The sequence below is a fragment of the Schistocerca nitens genome, chromosome 1 (genome assembly GCF_023898315.1).
Source record: "Schistocerca nitens isolate TAMUIC-IGC-003100 chromosome 1, iqSchNite1.1, whole genome shotgun sequence".
In the NCBI taxonomy this organism is placed as follows: Eukaryota; Metazoa; Arthropoda; class Insecta; order Orthoptera; family Acrididae; genus Schistocerca; species Schistocerca nitens.
In genome coordinates this window covers 601,870,710-601,896,837 of record NC_064614.1, presented here as the reverse complement: position 1 = coordinate 601,896,837, position 26,128 = coordinate 601,870,710, and the positions used below count along the sequence as shown (strand labels likewise).

The window sequence follows — 26,128 nt, the reverse complement described above, 5'->3', positions numbered from 1 at the left end:
GACTGCATACTTTCAGTATTTATTTGCAATACCAATTTGGAAAACCTGCAATATGCCAATACTGAACCAACAAGCAGTAATATTGTCAATACTGTGACTGGGCAACGCGATGTCAAACATCCAATAGAAAGCGTGTGTCGCTATTATATCGATAGAAAACAAAATACAGAAGAAAGTATTTTAATGAGGGTTCAATCGCTGTCGGCGAGAGAAGAGTAACTCCGAGATTTCTGGCAACAGGCAGGTCATCCGAAATTCTTGGAAGTGCATTTTCAAACACAACTAGCAGTATTGTACGGAAAGCTGTATTATATCTGCCTGACAAACAAATGTTTAGATATTCAACGTAAAACATTTTTCACGTTTTGTCAAATTTCCCCTTAATTTCCAAAGATTATAAGACAGGCGGAACTCCAAGGTGTTTAGAATTCAATCCTTCGCCAGATTTTTATCTTGACGTAACCGATTGAATATCTTTGAATTGTTTAGTACTTCGACGTGTGTGTCAGTTGTTTTATGTTTGTAAATGTGTAACACATTTATAGAAGGTGAATTGTGTGCTGGAATTTGTACAGTTTGTATATCAGTTTGGAAACGAAGAGTAACGCCTAATAATGGCTAAACATCATCCAGATTTGATATTTTGCCGAAAACAGCCTGGCGTCGGTAAGCTAAATAGAGGGATAATTATTTATTGTTGTCCATCACTTTTTTGTAGTGAAACATTATTGTTAAACTTAATATTTAACAGAGCGCAATGTTTTGCTGTGGTTCCTCTCACCCCAAGAAGTCATTATTGTTTGCTGTCTCATTTAATATTTAGAAAATAAAATTATCAGGAATGATGGTGATTGTGAGAGGGAAGGGTAAACTGGCTGAGATGATAGCAAAATCTTTAGGGGGCGGGGGGCACTGAAACTCATGAGAATTATTTTTTATGCTAAGATTAGAATCCAGTCATCCTACATTGATTGAAATTAAGCTTAATGAAAAGTTCAAACAGGCAAGTACTAGTGATGTGAAAATATCAAGATTCTTATAACAGTACAGTGAAAAAAAAATGTTAGTATGTCACAAGATTCACATAAAAGCACAGTAAAAAATAATGTTAATATATTGCATCAGAATATCAGGGGATTAAAAAAAAAAGTAGATGAGTTTCTTGTTCGTATAGAAGATTTAGAAACTGAGGGTGGAATAGATGTACTATCATATAGTCACAGGTATGGAAATGGTAAATGTAGATGTATATAAACTTTCAGCACATGTAAGTAGAGACACTGGGCCTATGGAGAGAGGAGGAGTTGCCATATAAGTTAAAATCCGTTATAGTGTGAAAAATTTGGAAACTAGAAAATTTTGCGTAGAGCAACACATAGAAGCATGTGCATGTGAGCTTAAACTAAGTAAATGCACTTTTATAATTTAGCTGTATATAGGTCCCCATTGGGAAATTTTCAACTATTTTTGAAGAACTTGGATTCTTTGTTGTGCTACCTGTCAGACAAAGGAAAGCAAATTATTGTTTGTGGGGATTTCAGTGTAGATTTTCTGAAAGAGTCAGATAGAAAGCTTTGACCTTAAAGTATTACTAGGTTCTTTCAATTTGACATCAGATATTGATTTTCCGACTCGGGTGGTACAGGACAGCAGCACACTGATAGATAACGTTTTCATAGACCAAGATAAATTCAATCAAATAAAAACTTTTCCTGTTAAGAATGGTTTGTCAGTGCACAGCTACAGTATATGATATAGCTCCATACAGTAATGCAAAACGGTCCTCCAAAATAGTGTGTTCCATTAACTATTTAACACTTCAAAATTTTAGGGAAACTTTGCAACAGTTAGAATGGGATGAGGTGTACAGGGAACATGATGCTAATTTAAAATTTAACTTATTTCATGATACCTTTGTGAGTATATTTGAAAACAGTTTCCCTAAGAAAACAGTGAAATATAATTGTAAGAAACCAAGTAAAAAGCCATGGCTTACTAAAGGGATAAAAATATCTTGTAAACAGAAAAGGGAAATGCATCTTATAGCTAGGAGTAGTAATGATCCCGAAACAATGAAACATTATAAAAACTACTGCACTGTATTAAGAAAAGTTATTAAAAAGTCCAGAAGTATGTGCATTATGTCTGAGAGCAGATCTGACAAAATTAAAGAAATTTGGAATACTGTGAAAAGGGCAACTGAGAGCACAGGAAGATTGTATTTCTATCAAATACAATGAAAAGTTTGTTAACAAGAAGTTAGAAGTAGAAAACATTTGCAATAATCTTTTTTAAGTGTTGTAGAGAAAATAGGTCCCAGCTATTCATTAGAAAATGCAAGGCAGTATATGGAAGAGGCAGTACCTATGCAATTTGATAAAACTGAAATTCAACCCATCTCTCCTACTGAAATTAGGAAAACAATAAATTCACTCAAAAGTAAAAGCTCAAATGGAATTGATGGCATTTCCAACAGAGTTCTAAAAGCTTGTTCTCAACAAATAAGTAGGATTCTCAGTCACATACGTAGTAGCTCACCGAAACAGGGAATTTTTCCAGATAGACTGAAATATGCTATTGTTAAACCATTGCATAAAAAAGGGGATAGATCTGATGCTAACAACTACCACCCAATCTCACTTCTGACAGCTTTATCCAAAATTCTTGAAAAAGCAATGTACTCAAAATTAGCGTCACATATTTGTAAAAATGAAGTACTAACAAAATGTCAGTTTGGTTTTCAGAAAGGCTTTTCAACAGAAAGTGCTATATATGCTTTCACTGATCAAATATTAAATGCAATGAATAACCAAACATCACCCATCAGGATATTTTGTGATCTCTCAAAGGCTTTTGATTGTATGAATCATGAGATTTTTCTAGATAAGCTTCAGTATTGTGGCGTGAGTGGGGGCAGTGCACAAATGGTTTAATTCATACTTAACTGGAAGAATGCTGATTGTTGAACTTAACAGTAGAGATAGACTACAAAATCCAGCAGAGTTCTCTTATCACACCCAAGAAGCAAGAAACAGCTGAGGAAATTACAAATAATGTCTTTCAGAAAATTATTGAGTGGTTCTCTGCAAATAGACTCTCACTAAATTTTGAGAAAACACAGTTTATACAATTATGTACAGTAAATAGCATAACACCATTGATAAAGGTAGAATACTCAAAATTTCTGGGTGTGTGCATTGATGAGAAATTGAATTGGAAGAAACACATCGATGATATGCTGAAACTGTTAGGTTCAGCTACTTATGCTATTAGGGTTATTGCAAATTTTGGTGATAAACATATCAGTAAATTAGCATACTGTGCCTATTTTCATTCATGCTTTCATATGGCATCATATTTTAGGGCAATTCATCACTAAGAGAGAAAGTATTCATTGCACAAAAGCGTGTAATCGGAATAATAGCTGGAGCCCACCCAAGATCACCTTGCAGACATTTCTTTAAGGAACTTGGGATATCCACAGTACCTTCGCAATACATATATTCACTTATGAAATTTGTCATTAATAACCCATCCCAATTCAAAAATAACAGCGAAGTGCATAGCTACAACACTAGAAGAAAGGATGATATTCACTATTCTGGATTAAATCTCACTTTGGCACGGAAAGGGGTGAATTATGCTGCCACAAAAATCTTTGGTCATTTGCCAAATAGTATTAAAAGTCTGACAGATAGCCAACCAACATTTAAAAGCAAATTAAAAGAATTTCTGAATGACAACTCCTTCTACTCAATAGATGAATTTTTAGATATGAAGTAGTAGTAATATACAGCGTTATCATTCGGCGTCGCAGGTATTATCATCAGGAAGTAGAAAATTTCATTGAGGCCTATTTATGTATAATGTTAATTTGAAACCATAGCTTATGGAGATAGTCTAATGGAAGTGGTGGTGGCCTCTTTTTTTTTTTTCTTTTTTTTTTTTTCTTTTTTTTTTTTTTTTAGTTACATTTACTTTCGTGGTAGAGCAATGTGGTTAAGTCCTAACGAAGGCCAGTTGTATTGTTGGTTTTTATTCCTTAGCTATTGGACGCCTGTGTGAGAAATGTGATGGGAAGTGCGTTATTTGTGACTCCTATGTGCGGCCCTGTACGCTGGTGCGTATTTGTGACGAGTGTAACTACGGGTCCTACCAAGGCCGATGTGTGATTTGTGGAGGACCTGGGGTTTCTGATGCTTATTACTGCAAGGAATGTACGATACAGGAAAAAGATGTAAGTTAATTGTAATTATTGTCATGGACAAACTTTAAAATAATCACATCGTTGTGTTAACATTAAGATTGTCTTGAAATGTTAACAGATAGTAACATATAGGGACTAATGTACGATAACTATAGGAAGGAGTTTAATGAGTAATTTGTTCTGATTTTACAGAGAGATGGCTGCCCCAAAATTGTTAATCTGGGCAGTTCGAAGACTGATTTGTTCTATGAACGGAAAAAGTATGGCTTTAAGAGAAGATGAAATGTGGAACGTAACAGTTTTGGTCACTGTCTGAAATGGAGTATGATGTATGTTTTACTATATTTAATGTATTTTTTGTTTGATGTTTTGTGTAAATAAATTGACAAATTCAACAGTATATTTTATAGAAGTATTTAATGTGTAAGATAAATGGGGCACACTGGGAACCCTGTTCGTTTTAATGTTAATGAGAGCTGTGTGTGTGTTTAAAATGAGGAAGACCAACATCTGATTATGGAATTTGTTTTTTGAAAGTGATGGAGCACAGTTGGTCCGCTTGTTAAAGTATAATGTGGATTTGAGATTAGTTGACTGTCATGTTTCCATAGATTGCAATGTAACAAATTTACTAATGTAACCCTAAATTTTTAAAGAGACTAGTAGGAGGTTGAGCACCCATGAAGGGGACCAAGTTTGGGAGTACTTCCTATGTGATCATCTCCAACTTTTAACTATATATGACCATGCAGCTTTGCTAGAATAGAAATGATAATTAAATGAACACCCTAGCTGCAAGCAGGCGTTGATACACTTCGTTGGGGACATGTTGAAAATGTGTGCCCCGACCGGGACTCGAACCCGGGATCTCCTGCTTACATGGCAGACGCTCTATCCATCTGAGCCACCGCGGGCACAGAGGATAGTGCGTCTGCAGGGACTTATCCCTTGCACGCTCCCCGTGAGATCCACATTCCCAACATGTCCACAACACTACATTCGTAGTGCGCCTATTAGATGTTTGCCCATCATACTCATTACTCGTGGCAGATTAATCTACCAAGTCCCGTACGAGTTCGGGCATAGCGTGTGCGTTCGCACACAAGAAGGTCAAAGGCCGGGAACCCATATTTTTATTTTAACTATATATGACCATGCAGCTTTGCTAGAATAGAAATGATAATTAAATGAACACCCTAGCTGCAAGCAGGCGTTGATACACTTCGTTGGGGACATGTTGAAAATGTGTGCCCCGACCGGGACTCGAACCCGGGATCTCCTGCTTACATGGCAGACGCTCTATCCATCTGAGCCACCGCGGGCACAGAGGATAGTGCGTCTGCAGGGACTTATCCCTTGCACGCTCCCCGTGAGATCCACATTCCCAACATTCCCGGCCTTTGACCTTCTTGTGTGCGAACGCACACGCTATGCCCGAACTCGTACGGGACTTGGTAGATTAATCTGCCACGAGTAATGAGTATGATGGGCAAACATCTAATAGGCGCACTACGAATGTAGTGTTGTGGACATGTTGGGAATGTGGATCTCACGGGGAGCGTGCAAGGGATAAGTCCCTGCAGACGCACTATCCTCTGTGCCCGCGGTGGCTCAGATGGATAGAGCGTCTGCCATGTAAGCAGGAGATCCCGGGTTCGAGTCCCGGTCGGGGCACACATTTTCAACATGTCCCCAACGAAGTGTATCAACGCCTGCTTGCAGCTAGGGTGTTCATTTAATTATCATTTCTATCTCCAACTTTTGTTTTGATGGGAAGCTTTTGGTGTGGAAAACCTGTGGATGAGGTTAAAATACTTAACTTGAAATACTCTCAAGTATTTGCAAGCTGCAGTTTTATTCAGTGTTTGGGAGATTTTTAAAAAATTGTAGCACTGTTATTGTGTATTTGCTAATATATGTACTCATTATCTATCTTTAATCATAACCAAGAGATAATGCAAATCTGAAATTGGGAAACAATTCAAGAACAACAGTTTACCACTCTCCCATATATGACTGTACAAGTTTACATCTCAAATTTGACATTCCGTATATGCTTGTTTCCAGGTTCACTTGTTACTTATGTAAAAAAAAAAAAATAATAATGATAATAGTAAAAATAATCGTTGGTGTATTGTAGTAACCTGTTCCACTTTTTGAGTTTATAACTAAGAAATTAGTTAATTTTTGGTCAAAATTCATGCCGAGCTTTTTGTTACCAATGTTTTTGTCAACTCAGCAATAAAATTAAAATTATTTTACTTACTAGGTAGATTGCAGATATAGTAGCAGAGGGTGTCTAATTTGAAATATTTTCCTTAGGGTAGATGGAGAAAGATGTTGGCCTGACTTATATAATTGCTTAGACAATTCGAGGGCCATAGAGCCTTTTTTAGTGATTACTGAACAAACTACAATTACGATCCTTTCACAGAAGCAAATTGTCACATTGAAAAGGGCTTATTAATCCAGGAAAATGCTGCTCAAACAGACCAAATATCAGAAAGTTTTGGAGAAGTTTTTTTCACAAGCTTTTTATATGTTTTTAATGGTGCTGAATCTCAATTTTCAAAGTTTCACCAAAATTTTGGCCTGGGTCAGTAATGGAGAAAAACCCACCAAGAATGTGGCGTATTTTGGTTTTTTTTTCTCTTGTAACTCTGAAACAACTCAATTTTCAGCAAATTTGAGTATTTGTGAAAATAAAGGACATAAAATTTCCCACAAAATAAGCCACAGTGACTGTTTTTATCAGATTAATGGTACAGACAATTGGCGCGATATCAAACCTGAGGAGGTGGACGGTTCAGGACCTATACCTTTGCGACCTTACCGTACTTTGTTGCACATCTGTTGCCAGATTACATCCTCCAGCGGTATCACAATGTTATTGGAGTGGTTGGTAGTTAATACTTGCCGCCGCGCAGGATTAGCCAAGCGGTCTAATGCACTGCAGTCATGGACTGTGTGGCTAGTCCTGGCGGAGGTTCGAGTCCTCCCTCGGGCATGGATGTGTGTGTGTTTGTCCATAGGATAATTTAACTTAAGTAGTGTGTAAGCTTAGGGACTGATGACCTTAGCAGTTAAGTCCCATAAGATTTCACACACATTTGAACATTAATACTTGCTGTGGTGAGATGCCTGTGCCCTCTTAACTCTTGATGGGGGATGGCTGATTCCTTGTGTTGATCTTGTGCACCAGCAGTGATTTGTGAGTTCACCTGCAGGTGGTTGCTTAGAATGTATTTGGAGTTGGTAAATTCAGTGTATAAAATAGTCTTATGTAATGAGTTCAAATGAGATGCGTGTTCTATTTGATGGTATAGCGAATGATGTGAGAAAAGTGTCATACTTAGGCCTGAAGTGGGCTTGAAGAATGGTCTCGAAAGAACTACGAAGAGGACGAATGGTATAGCTTCCCTTTTGAAGGGCAAAATTGTAATTATGGTTTGTGAACCATGTCGAAAAGAGTACAGTGAGGAAAAATTAATTGCTGCGGAGGTGTCCAACTATTTTTTATGTCGGTTTGCTATTACTCATCAAGAACTTATGGCTTAACAAAACAAGCTCCCAACCAGTCAATGGAACTTAGTGTATTGCGTAAGCCAGGGCTGTGAGAGACTGTTCAGAAGCTTGCAGGGAGACAAAACAATGAATTAGGGCACTCAGTAATTCGTCGAATTGGACAATTTCCTGACTTGGTTGCAGCAGGTGCCCAGTGCCATATCAGACGCTTGGAAGTTCTGCACAGCAATCGGAAACAAGTGGGGGGAGGGGTGGGAGAAACCATAAAAACCTCAATCTATGTGCTACAGAAATTGATGGAGCTATGCAGCAAATTTTCAACTACCTAAATGAAAATGATGAGGAGTGTTAATTCCCTCTGCAGCACTTAATACACCAGATCCACAGTGACTACCCTTCTGATGTCAAGACTGTGGAAGCTGAAATGTGGATGGGGTATAGCGACTGCCTCTCCTGTGAAGAAATCAACTGTTGTTTGTTTCAAAAACATGGTACAAAGTTCTTACAGGTAGGTGGTATCACTCAAAAAGATCACCTCCAGAGGAGAAGTGTCAACAAATGGTTGTAACAGTAGCAGATGTAGTAGTAGTAGTAGTCTTCTAAGGGACTCTAAGCTCTTGTGTCGATCTCACATGATTCCTCCAGATGCTCCTGTATTATGCCACCTCTTGCCAGTTATTTATTACCAGTCTTTCGCATATGCAATCAATTTCATTGCACCAAGTACTCCTGGGTCTCCCCCTTGGTCTTTTACCATTTGGTTTCTCCCTGAATATTTTTAACACAATTTGGTCTTCTTTCGTTCTCATCAGATGTCCAGCCCATTGCAGTCTTCTAGCTTTTATTATGTTACTGTCGTTGGTTGTTGTGGTAGCTCGTGGATTTCTATGTTGTGCCTTCTCTTCCAGCATTGTGATTCGTCATAATATGGACCAAAGATTTTTCTGTAAACTTTATTCTCAAACACTTGTAAATGGTGGTGTTCTGTTTTCGTTAGGCTCCATGTTTCTGCCCCATAGATTAGAACTGGTCTAATGATTGCATTATATAACTTTATTTTAGTTTTCCTAGTCAGCAGTTTGGACTCTAAGAGATTTTGTATTACATAATAGACTTGGTTAGCATTTTGCTGTCTCCCTTTTATTTCTACCTCTCTCTGATTTTCTCCATCTATCACTGATCCCAAAAATTTGAACTGTTCAACACGCTCGAATTTGTGTTGACCAACCATTAGATGTGAGTGGTTATCCCACTGATCTCTACATCTTTGAACTATCATGTATTTTGTTTTCTTGTCATTTACGTTCAGGCCAAATCTTGATGCTTCTGTTGCAAGCTCCACAAATAATTGCCTAATCTCTATTTCACTGTTTCCAATGACCACTATGCCATCTGTGTATGCTAACATGTTAATTTTGCTTTCTTGGAGGATCCCAGCAGGTACCAGTTTGAGTTTCCTCACAACTCTTTCTAAAGATATATTAAAGAGAAAGGGGACAAAGCATCTCCTTCTCTTAACCCAGCTTTATTTTTAAAATGGTTAGTAGCAGATACACTGGTTGAAGTTATTCGACTGCAGGTTTACAATACAATGAAATATCCCTGATGCTGTCTAAAATTTCATTAATTGAAGAAGGGAGAAAACTTGAATAAATGGAAGATCAGAAATAGGGCATGGCATACAGTTTGCTAGCAGCTGTCAGACCCGACTATTTCTTGTCACCATAGCGAATTGACCTTGCCACATTCGTCTATGACTCTCAGAAACTAGATGATGTAGTGTCTGTTTTAGGATACAGAGCCTCATACACAGAAGCAGTAAGTTGTGAGGTGACAGCAATGATGGAAAAGGGATGGGAATTTGATCCATCTGTGTCATTTCAATTTGTCTTCGACAATGCTGACTACCACACCAAATGGAAGTAAGTCATTTTTTACATTGTTGTTGTTATAATTTCCCATTGTGAAATCTCATGATATGATTATTGTAACAAACGCGTTTAGTTTAAATGAAAGTTAAATTTTTAATTCCTCAAAAAGCGCATCTTCCAAAATTTACAAAAAAATATATATATAGTACTCCACATTATTGTTGACTAGTTCCGTAAGAATGAAAATGGGTCTGTCAAGGATCTTTACAAAATTTCAAAAATTCACATTTCACTGAAAAATGACATTATTGTAAAATTTGTAGATTTAAGTGAACACATACATGATTTACCACTAAATAAATTTACACTTTTTCATAAATTTATTTGTAAAGTGTTTAAAATGTCACTAGTGACTGTGATGAGTGATTATTTTATCAGAAGTATATAAAAAGAGCAAACTGGGATAGGAATTCTGATTGTCCATTCCAACAAAATAGCTAACTGCTATTATTGTAGCTATCCAGTCTTTCTATGTCAGTTTAGGTAAAGCCATCTGCATCTGTGAGTAATTGTGAGGTATTATGATTCAGTTGTTTTAAACCTATAAGCCTTCATGCTGATTTAGTGGCAGTTGGGTATGAATGTTTTTGGTGATTAATGTGGTGATACAAGCTTCATTAATATTGTGTAAGGTGTTGGTTAGTGAAAAAAGGTATTATCTAAGTCGTTCGTGACGTATTACTTCAGTATATTTTCCTAGTGTTCTGTACATTTATAAATTTTAATTGCAGGTGGTATTATACAATTGCTCAGGAAGAAAGAGTTTGGAGACTACAGTGTTGCATTACTTAAAAACAGAATTGTTCTGTGAAAACTGTAAAAGGACTAAGAAATGTGCCTGAATAAACATGTGACATGTTCCTGATATCCCAAAGATATCAAAAATTTGTGATAATTTTAGGAAGCAGATTGGTTCATTGAAGAATACTCAAGAAAATAATGATGGTAGAAAATCTTTGGAAGTGATGATGAAACAAGCTATGTTCCTCCACATTCAGCTGTCCTGGAGACACTAAGTATGTCTCTTCAGGAAATAGGGGAGTCCTTTGTACATAGTACAGAACATCAGACAAACCACTATTCCATCAAAAATTAAAAAACATTGAGTCAGCACTTAAAAAACAAGTGTTTGCTAATGTAGAGGCTTCCTCAGAAAATGAATGAGTCATTGGAACAGTCTGTTGTAGGTAACTGTTAGCTAGTTTTTGTTCAAGTAGTAGGAAAAAGAAAGTAATGCTACTAATTTGTTTGCCTGAATCTTGGAGTATAAGGAAGATAATGCATGAATTTAATGTTCCCAATTACATGATATGCCAGGCAAAAAAGGCTTTTGAAGGAAAGAGGTATATTTGAAAGTGCTGATGAAACACCGGGAAAGAATTTGTCACAAGAAGTTGTTCAAACAGTGTGTAATTATTTTTATGAAAATGACACAAGAAGTAAAGTAATGCCAGGGGAGAAACTCTGTGGAACTGTGAAGGGGGAGGATGGGGATAGAACAGTCAAGTCTAAAACACTTATTTTGTGCATTTTAAAAGAAGCATATAAAAGTTCCAAGGCTAAATTTCCATCAATGAAGACTATGTTTTCTAAATTTGCAGAACAGCATGCAAAACACTGCATTTCAGATGGTCATAATGGAACGCATTCAGTATGTGTTTGCAATACACATCAAAATGCCAAACTAATGACAGAAAATGCGAAGCTTGGTATCTTAACGAATGGAGAATTGGTTTGTTATAAACACCGTTTGGCAAAAGTGCTGTGCAACCCAGCATCATTCCACTGCATTATGGGAAACTGTAGTTCTTGCCCAGGAAGTGACCCAATAAAAAGAACACTACAAAGTGCATTTGATGACAATGTGTTTGAAAATATCACTTTTTGGCAGTGGGTTTCTGTAGACATGCAACTTATAAAGAACGCAGTTTCTGAAAAACTGACTGCGCTACTACTCCATGATTTTCTAATGAAGCAGCAAAGCGCTTTCCTAAATGAAATTAAGGAAAATTTGAATGAGGGTGAATGTGTTGCTGTATGTGACTTGGCCGAGAATTACATTTTTGTGACCTAAAATGAGGCCCAGGGTTATCAGTTGGTCAAGCGATCATGCAACAGTGCACCCCTTTATAGTGTATTATAAAGGAGAGAACAAAACATAGCATATGCGTTATGTCATAATTTCTAACTGTCTAGAGCATAATACCATAGGAGTCTACAATTTTCAAAAAAGCTAATTCAGTTTTTAAAAACAAAATTTCAGACTGATGTACAGAAGATATACTACTTTTCGGATGTCACTGCTGCACAGTACAAGAATAAAAAGAATTTTTTAAACTTATGCTTCACAAAGAAGATTTTGACATTGAAACATAATGGCATTATTTTGGTCTCTGCTAATGGAAAAGTATCTTGCACTGGTGTCAGTGATATTGTTATGAGATTAGGAACAAAATCAAGTCTGCAGAGGCCATACAACAACCAAATTTCTTACTCTGCAACAACTTTTTGATTGGTCAATTAAAGACGTTACATCTGTACATTTTGAATTTTCAACACAAGAAAGGTACATTGAAATTGTGAGATTTCTGGAAGAGTGCTTTAGTCAATCTGTTTCCAAAAAAGGGACACGGATGTTATATGCTTTTATACTGACTGTGTCAAGTACATCAAAAATATTAGTAAAGACGTTTTCAGACACAACAGAATCTACTGTTGAAACAGTTTCAAAATCTCCAGGAAGATTGGCTTTGAAAGACATTCAAGGATATATTACTGTTGTCTATGACAAGAAATGGCATTTAGCCTATATTTTAACAAAAGACGAAGATCTTGAACATGTTAAAGTTTACTTTCCTTCATCCAGCTGGCCCTTCACTGTTTTATGCATATCCTATAAAACCAGATATTCTGTGGTTACCTGTAAATGATATTCTTTGTAAGGTAAACCCAGTAACACCGACAAGAAGAATATATCAGTTTCCTGTGGATGAAACTGTAAAAAATAAAAGAAACATTTAATAAGAAGTTCAATCTTAAAACATGGATTGTTTAAATCGAATTTTGTTAGAGACATTTGGATTGTGTGTGTTAGCATTAAATTTGAATGTGTACATAGATGTATTAAGAATGGAATTATGTATATTTCTCTTCAAATCTACAAATTTCCGAAAATGTCATTTTTTAGTGAAATGTGAATTTTTGAAATTTTATAAGGTGTGAATCCATGGCAGTCCAACGTTCATACTCGCGGAATTGGTTGACAATAACATGAAGCATTATATATCATTTCTTGAAAATTTTTAAAGAGGCACTTTTTGAGTAATTAAAAATTTAAATTTTCATTTAAAATAGAAAAAAATCTCGGAGCCCTGTTGTGTTGTTTACGGTAGTAAAGCTCATGAGAAATGAGCCTGCAAAATGACACCTCTCCCACCATTTTAGCTTAATTAAGGGGAGTTGCTAAAGCAATTTGAATTTATGGCAGTGTAGTGTTTTTTGGTGATTTTTGACAACTTTACACTGCCGTAATTTCAAAATGGGTCAATGGATTTTAGTAAAATTGGTTATCTTAAAAGCAAGACGGTGAGCAAAATCACTGTGTTTATTTGACATGGAATTACTCCGTAACATATTGAGACTAACTTCAACATACGCCACATGCCATACCATTAGTCGTTAAAAGAAGGCATGAGAACCCATTTTGTGGGACATTTTATGCTCTTTATTTTCATAATGAGTCATCTTTGCTGAAAATAGTGTCGTTTATGAGTTTTAAGCAAAATAATGCAAACAGTTCCATATTTTCCTTGGTTTTCTCCATTTTTGACCCACTTCTGTGCTGAAAATTTTTGGAGCTCTAAAAATTCAGATTTAGAACCCTCAAAAACATAGAAAGCATGTAAAAAAGTTTCTGCTTAACTTTTCTATAAGAATGGCCATTTTTGTGGACTATTATTTGCTTTTGGGGAAGCAAGATCAGCTGTATTAAAAACTTCACAAAAATTTTCCCTGATATGCCACAAATGTCTAAAAGCAAAAATAAGATACACAAGGCTATATAATGGACGGCTGAGAGAGCGGAGGAACCAAAAATCTATAACTGCAAGCGTCTGTACCCAGATTGTGCGGCTTGTGTGCAGCGTCTGTTCCTCATGTTAGAGGCAGCTGTTTCAAGAAACCTTCTAACGCTAACAACGTTAGTCGTATTCCTGGTAGGTTACGCAAGTAATCTCCCCAACTTTGAAGAATTTCAACAGTTACAATCTTAACGCATGATGGAAATGTCTTTCAATAACAAAACTACCCCAGGTGGCCAATCCACCGTCGGCAACGACGCAAGCAGACCCAAGGATTCTGGGGAGTCTGCAACACCATGCAAATCCAACAAGATTAAACCCAGAAAAATCTCCAACATAGCAACTCTCAACATAAACTCCCTTCTCAAAGTGGGAAAACTTAAGCACCTTACAGACCAGTTACACACGGAAGACATACAAATTGTGGCGCTACAAGAAACTCGCTTCACTGATGAAAACACATTTGAATCAAACAAATTCAGAATATTTAAAGGAAAACCTGGAAAAATTGTAATGAAGAAATGCCCTCAGCTTGGCACAGCTTTTGCTGTAAACACAAAAATTCTGAACTCTGTCGAACATTTTTGGTCAACATCATCGAGAACATCTTTCCTCACTTTTCGATGTGCAAATAAAAAATACACATTAATCAATGTTCACGCTCCCACAAATGACAAAAATAATGCTAAAAATAGGGAAGAAACAGATGAATTCTGGGAAAACCTTAAGGATCATGTATCAGAAATCCCAGAAAACAATGCAAAAAGACTTCTAGGAGATTTTAACGCTCAGATTGGAAAAGAAAAGAAATTCCGCGATATTGTCGGCAACTTTCCCGCACACAAACGAACCAACAAAAATGGAGAAAGGTTAATTATGCTCTGTAAGCAGTTTAAACTCAAGCTAATGTCAACACGTTTTAAACATCTTCCCAGAAAACAAAAAACCTGGGTATCTCCGATAAAGAGTATCGGAGAATTTCAAATAGATCACGTTGCCATCTCCTCCAAATGTGAAAAAGAAATATTGAACACACGTGTCCGAAAATCTCTAAACCTCGACTCCGATCACTATCTCACGAAAATAAAAACTAAACTGATCCCACAAAACAAACAGAAAAGCAGAAACGGTGAATATAAAAACAGAAATAAAATAAATTTTGATCTTACAACCCTGAGAAATTACAACCTTAAGTCCAACTCTAACCTCAAGGATTTTCAGAAAAACTAAAGACATTCTCCCCTTCACAAAACCTCCAAGAATTTCAGAACAACTTGATTGAGGCAACAGAAACAACTTTTCCAAAAAAGAGCAAACCGAGACACCCGTGGTGGGACAGCAACTGTAATGAAGTTCTGCATGAAAGACTTAAAGCCTGGAAAAAGTGGAACTCACATAAAACTGAAAACAACTTTGATGAATTTAAGCAAGCCAGAAAGAATGCCTCGAAAACTATTCGCAACACCAAGAGACTATATGAAAAACAACAACTGGACTCAATCGAAGAGAATTTCAAGAAATGCAACACGGCAGCTTGGTACAAAACATTCAACCAGAAACTCCGAGGATACCAGTCCCCTTGCCTAAACCTTATGAGAAATAATAAGACTCTCGCCACTAACAATACTGAAAACTGTGAAATCCTGGCTGAATATTTTGAGACACTCCTAAACTGCCAAACACCCATCCAGACTCTCAGTTTTACGCAACCAGAAACATTACCAACACATTCAACACCTCCGACATGAGAGGAAATCACAAACATAATCAAAAATCTCAAAAACAGGAAAGCATGTGGAGAAGACACAGTTACAGCAGAAATGCTCAAGCTTGGGGGAGAAACATCAGTAGAAGCACTACACAAAGAACTTGAACAAGTATGGGAAACCAAGAAAATCGCAAGTCACTGGAAAACTGCCCTAATTCACCCTTTGTTTAAAAAAGGTGACAAAAGGGATGTTAACAACTATCGTGGAATATCGCTTCTCCCAGTCCCATACAAAATTCTATCAAAAGCCCTGCTCAATCGTGTATCACCAATTATAGAGGGAAAACTTGGAGAATATCAAGCTGGCTTCAGACCAGGAAGATCCTGCGCCGAACAAATTTTTAACCTCAAAACAACAATGAACTATTTATCTACAAGAAGCAAGAAATATTTCATAACATTCATTGATTTCAGAAAAGCTTATGACTCAATCGATAGGGACACACTCATCAAAACACTTCAAGAATATGAAATAGATGAAACAACAATCACCGTAATCAAAGAAACATTAACAAATACAACATCAAAAGTAAAATTCCAAGGAGAAATTTCACGGCATTTCGAGGTCAAAAACGGCGTCGGACAAGGAGATGCGCTGTCCCCGGTACTCTTCAACTGTGTTCTGGATAAAGTCATAGCAGAATGGAGAAAACTCACGCAAAAACATGGAGTTGAGAAAGTCCAAATTGGAGGGAAGTGCTACAAAGCCATTGAAGCCAACTGTTTTGCCTTCGCTGACGATCTCGCCTGTTTAGCTTACACACAAAAAGACACAATAAAACAAATAGAATTACTTAAAGAAACTGCTGAAAAAGCAGGCTTGCAAATTTCATTTGAAAAGACAGAAATCATTACAAATATCAAAAATCTACCAAAGAAAATAACTACGAAATACGGGAAAACACAGGTATCTAAACATTTTAAATATCTTGGTGAACTAATTCAGCCTGTGGCAAAAGGTCATCCAGCCTGCAGGGCTAGAATACAAAATCTAGAGACAGCAACTCACTACTGCAGACAAATGTATTCAAAAAAATGTATATCCAAAAACATTAAACTCAGACACTACCAGACTGTCATTAGACCGCAGATACTATATGCATCAGAAACACGCAAATTTTACATACGCGGAACAGATAGAAAATCGTGAAAGAAGAATTGTGAGGACAATTCTTGGACACAGGAAAATAACAAATGATCAAGGCAAGCCTGTATACAGACTAAAAAGCAACAAAGAGGTGTATACGAAGTGCAGCAAAATTACAGACGAAATTAGAAAAAGAAGATGCTCCTTTTATGCTCACATCATGAGGATGAACCCGAATAGGCTTACAAAACAAATATTTTCGTACATCGCAAATCTAAAAAATAAAAATTTATGGTTTATCAACACAGAAAGAGATCTAAAAGAAATGGACATAGATCAGGAAACAATATTTAACAGAAACCTTTTTAGAAAAAAACTGAATTCATTCACGGGTTTCGGTGTGAAAATTAAGAAGACTTGTGGAACTAAATGGTCTGAAGAGAGAAAAGCCGCCTTCAGCGCAAGAATGAAAGAAGTGTGGACTGAGAGAAAGACGACTTCCCAGAAGCGCAAGAAATAACTGTTTTCACGGTCTTTAACGGCCAAATTTGTATAATAATAATAATAATAATAATGGACTCGATTTGCAAATAGAAAGTGAAATTTGTAGACTGGTGCAGTTTCAGGTCGGTTTAAGTGGGACACATTCACAAAGCAACATTCCAATAACAAGCAGTGCTCATACTGCTTTAATTTTGATATACTGAGTGAGTTTGGAGGGGAAAATAATGAGAGTTCGCTCAAATGCTGAGATTTGCAAATGTTAACACTTGCTCCCAAAGTTAGTCAGTGTTACAGTTGAACCAGAATGGTCAAGAAAGCTTGAACATTTATTTTTATGTGCTGTCGTTTACATATGATCTGCCACTTAGTGACTAAGAAAGGTCAAGTTTCCACAAGATAAAATTGTAAATAGGCACAATATGAAGCTTATTTAATTTCTTATTATTTTAACAACGTTGTACCTTTAAATAGCTGCAAATTTAAAACTAATTATGAAATGGAAACACTTAAAATTAACAATTTATGAGAAAATAGTAAGATATGAACATTTAGATTTATAGAATACCACCACTGAGGCTGTCCAGAAGTGAGTACCTAAGAAAGACATTGAGCACCTCACTCCTGGGCAGCCACTATCCGCTGCTATTCGCCATCTGATGGCGAGGGCCTCACTAATACTTTGAGCTTCTCCCCGTCAGATGATGTGATCCTACATGTAGGTTAGGTTACTTTACATGGCAGCATGTGCTGCCCTCTCTTTTGACATTTGTCTTACTATCTAATATGACTTTCTAATGAATAATTATTTTTATGACACTGGTGACTATACATTTATTCCTCTACCACTACCATGGTCATCTGTCTCGTAATGTTGTCTAGGGAGTCATTTGTCACCTGTGCTTGTTACTGCCTGTGCACTTGTTGCTATAAGCTCTACTTATGCTGAGCTCTAAATATTGTTGAGATTGGTCCACATGGTCTGGTCTCCAAGAGATCATGTTACGCCATTGGGCGAATGTGCTAGTTGTCTTTCCTGCAACCAACAGTCACAGTATAGAAGTGTGTGTTCTGGGACCCTCTCTCTTCCCAGGCACAATCAGCTTCCTAATAGAAGTACACATACGGCAGATGCCTCCCCCCCCCCCCCCCCTCCTGCAGGTCCGAGGGTAAGAATAGGCCCGAGGTACTCCTGTCTGTCATAAGAGGTGACTAAAAGGAGTCTCACATGTTTTGGCCTTTATGTGATGGTCCACGGTAGGGTTTGACCTCCATTTTTCAAAATTTTCCCGAAGAGCGAGCCAATTGGGGAAGGGCACCTCACATGGTGCATCATGTACATCGTGCATTGAGATCTTTAGCCCACTTTCTTGTTGTCTCATTGCAGTCTGACCCATTCTCCATCTCTTGGGCGAGGACACCTTCCTGGGTGTGTGTTCCACCATGCACTATGCAGTGTCACTTTCTGTGCTGACAGTGACCATGGACTTCTTTGCACCTCGTATCCAGCACGGTAGCCAGTCCATTGTGGTGGAGCTGCCATGTACCCTGTTGGTTGTAGCCCCCTGACAACACAGGGATTGCTCTGCTGATGCCTGCACTGTTATCTCCCCACGTATGCCAAGGAGTAGATGCTTGCCACCCTGGGGCATCGGGACTCCTGGCAATGGCCATCCTGCCAGGTGGCCTTTGCTGCGGCTGCATGGCACTCTTGGAGAGGGCCCCTGGTCAGAGTGGGTGGCATCAGGGTGGATGACATGCCATGAAGCGTAGTATGTCATCTCTTGCTGGTGGTCCGCTGTCAGCAGTCTCTAAGCGGACAAAGTCTAACTTCAATGTCAAGAAATATGACCCAAGTCGTTCCTCTCCCTGGCCACACCATGGGAGGAATGCCAGGCTAAGGATGGCAGTGAAGCTTATTCACCCTGGTACCATGTATGTACGAGAGTTGATGGGGAACCTTTCATGTCAATGAAGCCTCAGTTTTTTGTGGAGCATTTGGAGGACAAGTTTGGGGGAGGTGGAGGGCTTGTCCAAAATGCGCTCTGGGTCAGTTTTGATAGAGACAGCATCCTATGCCCAGTCATGGGCAATACTCGCTTGTGGCAAGTTGGGGGATGTTTCTGTTACCATCACGCCTTATAAGAGCTTAAATATGGTCCAGGGTATTATATTCCACAGGGACCTTCTTCTGTGCTCTGATGATGAGCTGGGCACCAATTTAGAGCGGTGAGGTGTTCATTTCGTCTGTCGAGTCCACTGGGGTCCGAGGTATAACCTGGTTACCACTGGTGCCTTCATCTTGGCCTTTGAGGGTGACATTGCCCGAGAAGGTCAAGGTGATGGTCTACTGCTGCAATGTCAAACCATATATCCTTCCCCTGATGCGGTGCTTTAAGTGCTGGAAATTCGGCCATATGTCTTCCCACTGTACTTCCAGCCTCATCTGTCGAGATTGTGGACGTCCATCGCATCCCAGTACTCCATGTGCCTCCCATCCCATCTGTGTCAACTGCAGAGAGCATCATTCACCTTGCTTGCCAGACTGCAGGATTTTACAGAAAGAGAGGAAAATCATGGAATATAAGACGCTGGACCGACTGACCTACACTGAGGCTAAGAGGGAATTTAAGTGCCTACATCCTGTGGCTATGACCTCATACGCCACCGCTACTAGAACAGTTGTTGCCCCATCAGTTCCTCGAATTCCTGTCACCTCTCAGAACTACTGTCACCTCTCAGAACTAGGAGACTACACCTGTACCCTTGATGATGAGTGGGGGGGGGGGGCACTTCCCTCCCTGGTGCTCCCGCTCCACCTACTTCAGGAGCACCTCCCCCACCCCCAAAACATCGGAGATTTCAGTCTCTGCTTTTGAGCCAGAGAAGCGCAAGGCTTTTTTGGCTCCTCTCGCTAGGAAGGGGTCCCTTGGATCACTCCCTTCCCAGGTTTCTGTTAGTAGGAAAGATGACACCCACCAGAGGCTGAAGAGCACAAAAGCAGCTGGTCGTAGGGCTTCACGCTCATCCTCAGTCCCGGCGACTGATTCAGTGAAGTCCTCCAAGCCAGGGAAACCCAAGGAATATCGAAAAAGACCACCCCCAAGAACAAGGAACTTGGGGTGGAGATTCTGGCATCTGCTGAGGATCTGGATCTTGCCGAACCCTCAAGACACAATGGATATAGACTGCTCAGGCAAAAAGTCGGTGGCAGCAGGTGACCCTGAGGCGTAAACTGCCCCATTGAATGTTCCATGCCTTCACAGTCTCATGATGATGATAACCTCCAGTGGAGTAGCAGCAGTTTTTTCCACCGCCAGGCTGTGCTACGGCAACTGTTAAATTTTACACGTACTTCTGCTTTGCCCTCCAGGAAACCTGGTTCCCAGCAATGTGGACCCCTGCCCTCCGCGGCTATAAGGGATGTTACAGGAACCATAGTGACTATAATCGAGTGTCAGGTCGAGTGTGCGTTTATGTCCAAAACTCAGTCTGAAGTGAAACTGTGCCCTTTAAAACCTCTCTTGAAGCTATGGCTGTCAGAATATAGACGACGAAGGAAATAACTGTCTGCAATGTGTATCTTCCTCCAGATGGTGCAGTACCCCTGAATGTATTAGTTGCACTGATTGATCAACTCCCTAAACCTTTCCTGCTTTTGGGAGATTTTAATGCCCATAACCCCTTGTGGGGTGTCACCGTGTCTACTGGCCGAGGCATGGATGTCGAAACTTTACTGTCTCAGTTCGACCTATGCCTCTTAAATACTGGGGCTGCCATACATTTCAGTGTGGTTCAAGGTAGTTACCCGGCTATTGATTTATCAATTTGCAGCCCAGGACTTCTCCCATCTATCCACTGGAGAGCACATGAAGATCTGTGTTGTAGTGACCACTTCCCCATCTTCCTATCACTGTGTCACTGTTAGGCCCATGGACGCCTGCCCAGATACGCTTTAAACAAGGCAGACTATGAAACTTTCACCTCTGATGTCACCGTTGACTCTCTCCCACATGATAATATCAGTGTGATGGTTGAGCAAGTGACTACCACAATTGTTTCTGTGGCAGAAAACGCGATCCCATGCTCTTTAGGGTGCCCCTGGCGAAAGACAGTCCCTTGGTGGTTGCTGGAAGTCGCTGAGATGTTTACAGCCCGTTGGCAAGCTCTACGGCAACATAAGTGCCACCCTTCCCTATAGCATCTGACAGCCTTTAAGCAGCTCTGTGCCAGTGTATGCCAGCTTATAAAATGATGGAAACAGGAGTGTTCGGAGGGGTACGTGTCAACCATTGGGTGCCATATGTCATCTTCCCAAGTCTGGACGAAGATCAGACATCTTTTTGGGTACCAGACCCTAACAGGTGTCCCAGGTGTTACCATCGATGGCATGCTATGTACCAACACAAACGCGATTACCGAGCACTTTGCTGAGCACTATGCTCGAGCCTCTGTGTCAGAGAACTACCCCGCAGCCTTTCGCACCCTCAAACAGCGGATGGAAAGGAAAGTCCTCTTGTGCATTACACGCTACAGTGAACCCTATAATGCCCCATTCACGGAGTGAGAGCTCCTCAGCGCACTTGCACATATCCCCGGCACAGCTCTTGGGCCAGATCGGATCCACAGTCAGATGATTTAACATCTCTTGTCTGACTAGAAGCACCATCTCCTTGTCTTCTTCAACCGGATGTGGTGGAATGGTGTCTTTCCATCCCAGTGGCGGGAGAGCACCATCGTTCCAGTGCTCAAACCCGGTAAAAACCTGCTTGATGTGGATAGCTATTGGCCCATCAGCCTCACCAACATTGTGAACTGCTGGAACATATGGTATGTCGGCAGTTGGGTTGGGTCCTGGAGTCACGTGGCCTACTGGCTCCATGTCAGGGCGGCTTCCACCAGGGGCGCTCTACCACTGATAATCTTGTTTCCCTCAAGTCTGCCATCCGAACAGCCTTTTCCAGACAACACCTTGTTTCCATCTTTTTTGATCTACGCAAAGTGTATGACACCACCTGGCCACATCGTATCCTTGCCACATTATACGGGTGGGGTCTCTGAGGCCCGCTCCCAATTTTTATCCAGAATTTCCTGTCACTCCATACTTTCCGTGTCCAAGTCTGTGCCTCACATAGTTCCCCCCATATCCAGGAGAATGGAGTCCCGCAGGGTCCTGTATTGAGTGTATCACTATTTTTAGTGGCCATTAACGGTCTAGCAGCAGCTGTAGGGCCGCCCGTCTCACCCTCTCTGTATGCAGATGACTTTTGCATTTCGTGCTTCTCCACCAGTACTGGTGTTGCTGAGTGACGCCTACAGGGAGCCATCCACAAGGCGCAATTCTCGGCTCTCGCCTACAGCTTCCAGTTTACGGCCACTAAGTCTTGTGTCATGCACTTCTGTCAGTGTCATACCATCCATCTGGATCCAGAACTTTACCTTCATGATGATCCACTCACTGTAGTGGAGACATATCGATTCTTAGGACTGGTTTTTGACGCCCAATTGACTTGGCTTCCTCACCTTTGTCAGCTTAAGTGGAAGTGCTGGTAGCACCTCAGTGCCCTCCGCTGCCTGAGCAACACCAACTGGGGTGCAGATCGCTCTACTCTGCTGCAGCTCTACAAAGCCCTTGTTCAGTCCCCCTTTGACTATGGGACTCTGGTTTATGGTTCAGCGGTGCCCTCAGCGTTGTGTGTACTTGACCCAGTGCACCACTGTGGTGTTCGCCTAGTGAGAGGAGCTTTTAGAACTAGTCCGGTGACCAGTGTCCTGGTGGAGGCCCGAGTCCCTCCATTGCAGATCCGACGTGCACAACTGCTCGCCAGTTATGTTGCACACATTCGTAGTTTTCCTGAGCATCCGAATTACCGTCTGGTGGCCATTTCTTGTGCGCTTAAGTATATCCGTTCATCCCACAGGGAATTGTTTCTTCTGTATACTGAATCCTTCAGCAGCCTACAAGCTATCGACCAGTTCTGCCCTCGCCATCCTTTGATAGCATCCATCCAGGAGTCCACCTATGCCTTGCACCGGTCCCGTCGTTCAGTGGTGTTTGTGTGGACCCCAGGACACATCAGCATCCCAGGCAATGAACTTGCCGACAGGCTGGCCAAACAGGCTACACGGGATCCGCTTCTGGAGATGGGCATCTCTGAACCTGACCTGCATTCTGACTTGAGCTGTAGGGTTTTTCGTCTTTGGGAGACAGAATGGCATAAAAGTACACACAAAACTGCATGTCATTAAGGAGACTACGAATGTGTGGAAGACTTCTATGCAGGCCTCTCGCAAGGAATCAGTTGTCCTCTGCCAGCTCCGCATTGGCCACACTTGGATGAGCCACGGTTACCTACTGTGCGCTGAAGACCAGCCTGAGTGTCGGTGCGGTGCCCGGTTGACAGTGGCCCATATTCTGTTGCACTGTCCCACTTTGACTGCCCAGTGACGAAATCTTGGGTCACTGGCCTCTTTGCCACTAATTTTATCTGACAATGCCTCATCGGCTGATTTAGGTTTACATTTTATTCGTGAGGGTGGGTTTATCATTTGATCTAAGTTTTAGCACATGTCCTTTGTCCCTCTGTCCTCTCCATCCTAGTTCCTCTAGGTTGGAGGTTTTAATGTGTTGCAGAGTGGCTGGCTTATCCTTTTTTATTCCCATGGTCAGCCAGCCATGGTAATCTGCTTTGTTGTTTTAATCTCTTCATCCTGTTTCGTGCGTTTCTGTGGTTTTCTTGTCCCCTTTTGCCCATTTACATGTTTGTTGCCCTTCATTATTCTTGTGATTTTTTTCCTTTCATTCCGTTTTGACTTGTCAGTCTCGTTTGTTTTATTCTCATACTTGTAGCATTGTTTTATGCATAACAAGGGACTGATGATGTCACAGTTTGGTCCCTTTCCCCCTCTTTTAATCCAACCAACCAATAGCAGATGCCATGGGTACAGCCAGTGGCTGATTAAGAAATGAACCTTGCCTTGGCTGGGATAGAAGTGGTTCATTCCCAGTCACTCCCTGTTGCTTGTTGCTGGGGAAGGTATGCATATACCCCAAAGCCTTTTTTTGTAGTTGACCCACTCTATTCATCATGAATTCACTGTCCTGGTTTTGAGCCCTCACGAGGTTTGCATTTCATTACCTGAGAGGTCTCCAATTGTGTAAGGTATGCCTGTTTTCAAGCAATATGTTGCTGCAAGATACTTAATAGTTATGTCTGTCAGGTATATTCTGACCACCACAGACAGGGCCTCCAGTGACGTGCTGCCAATAGCTGTTGGAGCAGATTCCTCTGTCTGCTCCTTTTCACCATGGAATGTAGTCCCAGTGCACAGCTGATGTGCCCACATGCTGGCAGCAAAACATGTTTTGACTGTGTTGTTTCTTGCAAAGTTTATGCAGTAACTTGCATGTCCTTCCTGGAGCTATTTTGATGTGTCCGTTAAAGTTTAATATCTGGTCCAGATATACACCTGTATCTTGTAACCATGTTTCTTTTATGCTCTTTCAATCTAGTTTAACGGTAGGATTCCTCTGTAAGTTCTCTTTCAAAATGAGGATTTTGTTTGTCGCAATGATGAGTTTTTCTAGCACTCCAGTTGCTCGGAGTTTACAATACTGCTGATGTTTTTGCTTTAAATTGCTCTTTAGAGTGAGCTTTTACCAAAAGGAGGTAGTCATCAGGATGTGCAACTACTAGCCCTGTGTGGTGATCCACTATCATTAATTTTCACAGGAATTGAATGGCAGTGTTCCAGAAAACAGGCCTGTTTATTGACCCTTGCGGGCATCCCTTAGTGATCTTTTTGATCACCTTGTGATTCCCAATATGCCACTGATTGACCCTGTTTTCTGCTGTGGTCAAGTAGGCTACTGTGCAGAGTCCCCAGGAGTTGCAGGTCTCGAGATAGTGCAGTTATTACAGGTCAGCATAAATTGTTGAATGCCCCTGCTACATCTTTTAGTAGTGCTAAATCTTAAACAGCAGGTGGCTAGATACTGAGTGACTAATTAGCAGGAAGGGCTGTTCCCTTAGAAAATCTACAAAGTATGGCACCCAAATGATGCCACTGTATGCACCAATGGGATGAGTGTGGACACGATACACGAGCAGTCCAACACAGAGAGATGTGTAATAAACACGGTAGCATATCACAAGTTAATTAATTTGGAATGTGGAATGATAAATGGTGCAACATGCCTGGGTCGTAGAATGTAGGAGAATCAGCTGTAGAAAGGACCCACTGCAAGTAGGTCTCTCTCAGCTTGATGTCTTGAATTATCTGCCCTTGCTGTTTAACTTTTCCTAAATGACCATTCTCTCCCCCCCCCCCCCTTCCCCCCTCCTCCCCGATAAAGGAGCTATTAGTTCTGAAAGCTGGATAGTGTATGTCTTTTATATGTGTCTATCAGCAGCACTACACATTTCACATCTTGAAGATAAGTGCTGACAAGCAAATCTGCCCTACAATTTAGTAGTTGTCTCGATTGAAATTTCCTTTAAAATATGAAAAATCTTCTTTTACAGTTTTTATTACTTTAGTGAATTATCTATTATCTTACCCAATGCTTTATTTCGTGTATTTTTGTTTGACGCTTCTGTTTTATGGCATTCTAGATGGTACAGCTTTTATTTTCTCCAAATTTTAGGAACACCAGCTTTGCATGGCTATTTTCCAAGCAACCAAGACACCTACTAGGAAGTAAAATGAAGATTCTTTGTAAGATACAGACAGTAAAGGGAAAGACCTGTTAAAATGTTGGTAACCGAACTAGGTGGAAGCAGAAAACAAGGCTGGGAGGTGTATTCATACTTGTAATTAGCATTTGTTTTCAGTAAACATTGTTACAGAAGTGGATACTTTTATAATCTTATCAAGTTTTTGTTCTTTTAACATTTTTCCTGTTTACACTTCATCCCAGCAACAATTTGCTAACAGTATTGAAAGTATCACATTTTGGAATCAGATAAAACTACTTTGGAGTTTAGTTCATCACTTGATGGATGTGATGTGAGAGACCAAGATTCACCG

At 40.1% G+C, this 26,128-nt stretch overlaps 1 protein-coding gene and 3 non-coding genes across 5 annotated transcripts; 2 read left to right on the top strand and 2 right to left on the bottom strand.

Annotated features, from left to right (window-relative positions):
* The first annotated feature begins 477 nt into the window (after positions 1 to 477).
* LOC126256566 (PHD finger-like domain-containing protein 5A) lies at positions 478 to 25,872 on the top strand. 2 transcript variants are annotated; one of them, XM_049955493.1, is made up of 4 exons: positions 478 to 666; positions 4,047 to 4,237; positions 4,400 to 4,536; positions 25,746 to 25,872. In XM_049955493.1, the coding sequence occupies exons 1-3, from the start codon at positions 615 to 617 to the stop codon at positions 4,487 to 4,489; spliced, it is 333 nt and encodes a 110-aa protein (XP_049811450.1). In that variant the 5' UTR covers positions 478 to 614; the 3' UTR covers positions 4,490 to 4,536; positions 25,746 to 25,872. The 2 variants fall into 2 exon arrangements, with proteins under 2 accessions (XP_049811450.1, XP_049811449.1); XM_049955492.1 differs by lacking the exon at positions 25,746 to 25,872 and having other exon boundaries at positions 4,400 to 4,607.
* On the bottom strand, positions 5,048 to 5,122 carry Trnat-ugu (transfer RNA threonine (anticodon UGU)). The gene has a single exon. It is a non-coding gene; the product is annotated as a tRNA-Thr (tRNA).
* Positions 5,456 to 5,530, bottom strand: Trnat-ugu (transfer RNA threonine (anticodon UGU)). The gene has a single exon. It is a non-coding gene; the product is annotated as a tRNA-Thr (tRNA).
* Trnat-ugu (transfer RNA threonine (anticodon UGU)) lies at positions 5,807 to 5,881 on the top strand. Its single transcript has one exon. It is a non-coding gene; the product is annotated as a tRNA-Thr (tRNA).
* Positions 25,873 to 26,128: the final 256 nt, after the last annotated feature.